This window comes from Phalaenopsis equestris, unplaced genomic scaffold (genome assembly GCF_001263595.1).
Source record: "Phalaenopsis equestris unplaced genomic scaffold, ASM126359v1 Scaffold000024, whole genome shotgun sequence".
NCBI lineage: Eukaryota > Viridiplantae > Streptophyta > Magnoliopsida > Asparagales > Orchidaceae > Phalaenopsis > Phalaenopsis equestris.
Window position 1 is genome coordinate 1,611,544 of NW_018164466.1, and position 3,173 is coordinate 1,614,716.

At 44.5% G+C, this 3,173-nt stretch overlaps 1 protein-coding gene across 1 annotated transcript; it reads left to right on the forward strand.

Moving 5' to 3' along the window:
- The first annotated feature begins 74 nt into the window (after window positions 1-74).
- On the forward strand, window positions 75-2,917 carry LOC110018528 (probable linoleate 9S-lipoxygenase 5). Its single transcript, XM_020715864.1, has 9 exons — window positions 75-408; window positions 494-786; window positions 861-1,104; window positions 1,186-1,530; window positions 1,621-1,706; window positions 1,806-1,913; window positions 2,010-2,314; window positions 2,390-2,761; window positions 2,911-2,917. Exons 1-9 carry the CDS (start codon window positions 219-221, stop codon window positions 2,915-2,917), a joined length of 1,950 nt encoding a protein of 649 aa, XP_020571523.1. The 5' UTR covers window positions 75-218.
- The last annotated feature ends 256 nt before the right edge of the window (window positions 2,918-3,173 follow it).

Sequence of the window (3,173 nt, forward strand, 5' to 3'; positions counted from 1 at the left end):
TACGAGCTTGCACAGAGGTCCTCATCGTTCAGGTAGCTCCAACAAAACCAATCCTTAAGATCAGGCCGTCCAAACTTTGAATCCATCTACAAACGTACAGCTCCACCACCTACTCAATCGGCTATAAATTCCGCCTCCAACTCCATTAAGCCACACTGCCCTCCAGCTCCACCTTCTCCAAACTCTCTCACCTTCCCCATTCTCATAGTTGGATCAAGATGATACTCAGTCACCTGATAAAAGAAATCGGAACCGCGGGGAAGAAGAAGGTGAAAGCCAATGTTGTCATCATGGACAAGAACGTTCTCTCGCTCAACGATTTCAACGCCAGTGTTCTCAATCAAATTCAGGACTTTCTCGGCCACAAAGTCGAGCTCCGTCTCGTCAGCTCCACCGTCGGCGATCCCAGTCCGTTCTCCCCTTCATTTCGTCAATCAACTATCTATAATTTAACCTATACTATTTAGCATAATACTATGAACACTGTAAGCAGATAACGGAAACAGAGGAGTGGTAGGGGAGGCGGCGAACCTCGAGCCGCCGCCGTTTTCCCTAATCCCAAAAATCGTTGCCGGCGAGTCGATATTCAGCGCCACCTTCATCATCAACGAAAGTCAGGGTATCCCCGGCGCCATCATCGTCAAAAACCAACATTTGGCCGAGTTTTACCTCAAGTCCATCACGATTGAGAATTTCCCAGGAAAAGGTCGAATTCACTTTGGCTGTAATTCATGGGTTTATAACGCTGATAAATACAGCTACGACCGCATCTTCTTCGCCAACGATGTAAGTCGAGCTTTCGCCTGAGTTATTTGGTCGAAATTTTTGAGTGCGAACAGATATAATTCGAGGATTTGCAGAGTTACCTGCCGAAAGACACGCCGGAGCCATTAAAGGGATATAGGGAGGACGAGCTGCGGAATCTCAGGGGAGATAACGTGAATCGAGAGCTGCAGGAATGGGATCGCGTGTACGGTTATGCCTATTACAACGATCTTGGAGCGCCGGACAGCAGGCCAGAGTTGGCCCGCAAGGTACTCGGCGGTTCTCCCGACCTACCGTACCCTCGCCGCGGCAAGACCGGCCGCCCGCCGACCAAATCCGGTGAGTGGAGAACACACACTTCTGTGCGTAATGAACTGTGCTCCTCTCACGCTAAATTGTCTGCTTTAATTGCTGCCGCAGATCCTAAGACTGAGAGCCGGCTTTTTATTTCTGATCAGAACATCTACGTTCCGCGGGACGAAAAATTCGGACACTTGAAGTTTGCCGATTTCTTGGGCTACGGCCTCAAGGCAATCGTCAAGGACCTGTTGCCGGTGCTCCGGGCTAAGATTGACGTCACGCCCAATGAGTTTGACTCATTGCAAGAAGTTTTCGATCTGTACGAGGGAGGTTTACCGCTGCCGGACCTTCCGATCGTGCGAAAGTTCATTCAATCCATGCCATTTGAGCTTTTCAAGTCCTTCATCACTCCCGGCGCTTCCCAGCGCGGTGTACTCAAGTTTCCCATGCCTCATGTCCTTCAAAGTTCGAATATTTTTTCTCGATTAAGACCTGCCTTTCATTTAAAAAAAAACTTCTTTGCCAAAGCTCTAACATCCATAATTGTTATTTAAGATGATAAATGGGCGTGGAAATCCGACGAAGAATTCGCCAGACAAACACTGGCCGGCGTCAACCCCATCATGATTCAACGTCTCACGGTACTGTACTGCTCCTTCTCTGTTCATTACTTCAAACCAATCGCTTACTCAGAAAACTAACATCATTAAACTAACAACATGTTATTAATTATCTCCAAGGAATTTCCACCGAAGAGCAGTCTCGATCCCTCCCACTTCGGCAACCAGAACAGCACCATTAAACCGGAGCACATCGAGGGCAACCTCGACGGCCTCTCTATTCATGAAGTAACCATAACTCACTCTGCAACTATTTGCTCAATTTACGCAACTGTTAAAAAACTAATTTTTATCTACTTCGATTTCTACTTCTTCACTTCTCAGGCGATCCAGTTAAAAAAACTCTTCATCATCGACCACCATGACACAGTGATGCCTTATCTGAGACGCATCAACAGAACAGACAGCAAAATCTACGCCCCCCGCACTCTCTTCTTCCTCCAAAAAGACGGAACTTTGAAGCCGCTGGCTATCGAGCTCAGCCTTCCGCATTCCGGCGGCGACCAACTCGGCGCCGTGAGCTCTGTTTACTGTCCTGCAACTCACGGCGTGGAGGCCTCCATCTGGCTGCTCGCCAAATCCTACGCCCTCGTGAACGACTCCGGAATCCACCAGCTTATCAGTCACTGGTGAGCAAATCTCTTGATCGGATTAAGCACAAGCTGATCCAACGCCATGAATTTCAAAGTGATTTTGGTTTTCAGGCTGCGGACTCATGCGGTGATTGAGCCTTTTGTTATAGCGACGAATCGGCATTTGAGTGCGATGCATCCAATCAACAAGCTGTTGGCGCCTCACTACAGAGATACGATGAACATAAATGCGCAGGCGCGTCATGCGCTGATCAGCGCCGGCGGGCTTCTGGAGCTCACCGTCTTCCCCGGCGAGTACGCTCTGGAGATGTCCGCAGCCGTTTACAAAAGCTGGAATTTTGCTGAACAGGGCCTGCCAGCTGATCTTCTCAAACGGTATGTATTTTTCTGGCAGTCTCATAAGATCTGGGACGGCTTTCTTCCTGATCCATTTTTGTTTTGTTTTGTTTTTCCTAGGGCCATAACACTTTTATTTTTGGAACTGTTTTTTTCGTTTTTTTATTTTTATAGTAAAAATCTGTTTTTTTTTAATTTAAAGTATTAAATTATTTTTTTAATTTTTATGTAATTTATACTAAATTAATCATAGCAATTGCATGCACGTCTACATTTATTATTTTTTATGAAAATAGTCGGTAAATAAACTATACTTTCATGATTGTTAACGTGTCAAAAAAGATTGTTTTATGAATATTTATATGCTTTAAATAGAAGAAAAATCTTTTAATTTCTTAAAAATCTCATAATTTCTCGATTTAAAATGTCCTGTTACTATTTGACAATTGTGTAAACTCTGTTCTTAAAATATCCTCTATATATATTGAGAAATATTTTGACATTTTACTCTAACTTTAACAAATAAACATAAATAATCTTTTTAAATTATATATATATA

Bases quoted from the DNA above. Each gene is read 5' to 3' on its own strand.
- LOC110018528 (XM_020715864.1), top strand. From the start codon at position 219: ATGATACTCAGTCACCTGATAAAAGAAATCGGAACCGCGGGGAAGAAG. The intron at 1,105-1,185 runs GTGAGTGGAGAA...TTGCTGCCGCAG, and splicing joins CCGCCCGCCGACCAAATCCG to ATCCTAAGACTGAGAGCCGG. The intron at 2,315-2,389 runs GTGAGCAAATCT...TTTGGTTTTCAG, and splicing joins CACCAGCTTATCAGTCACTG to GCTGCGGACTCATGCGGTGA.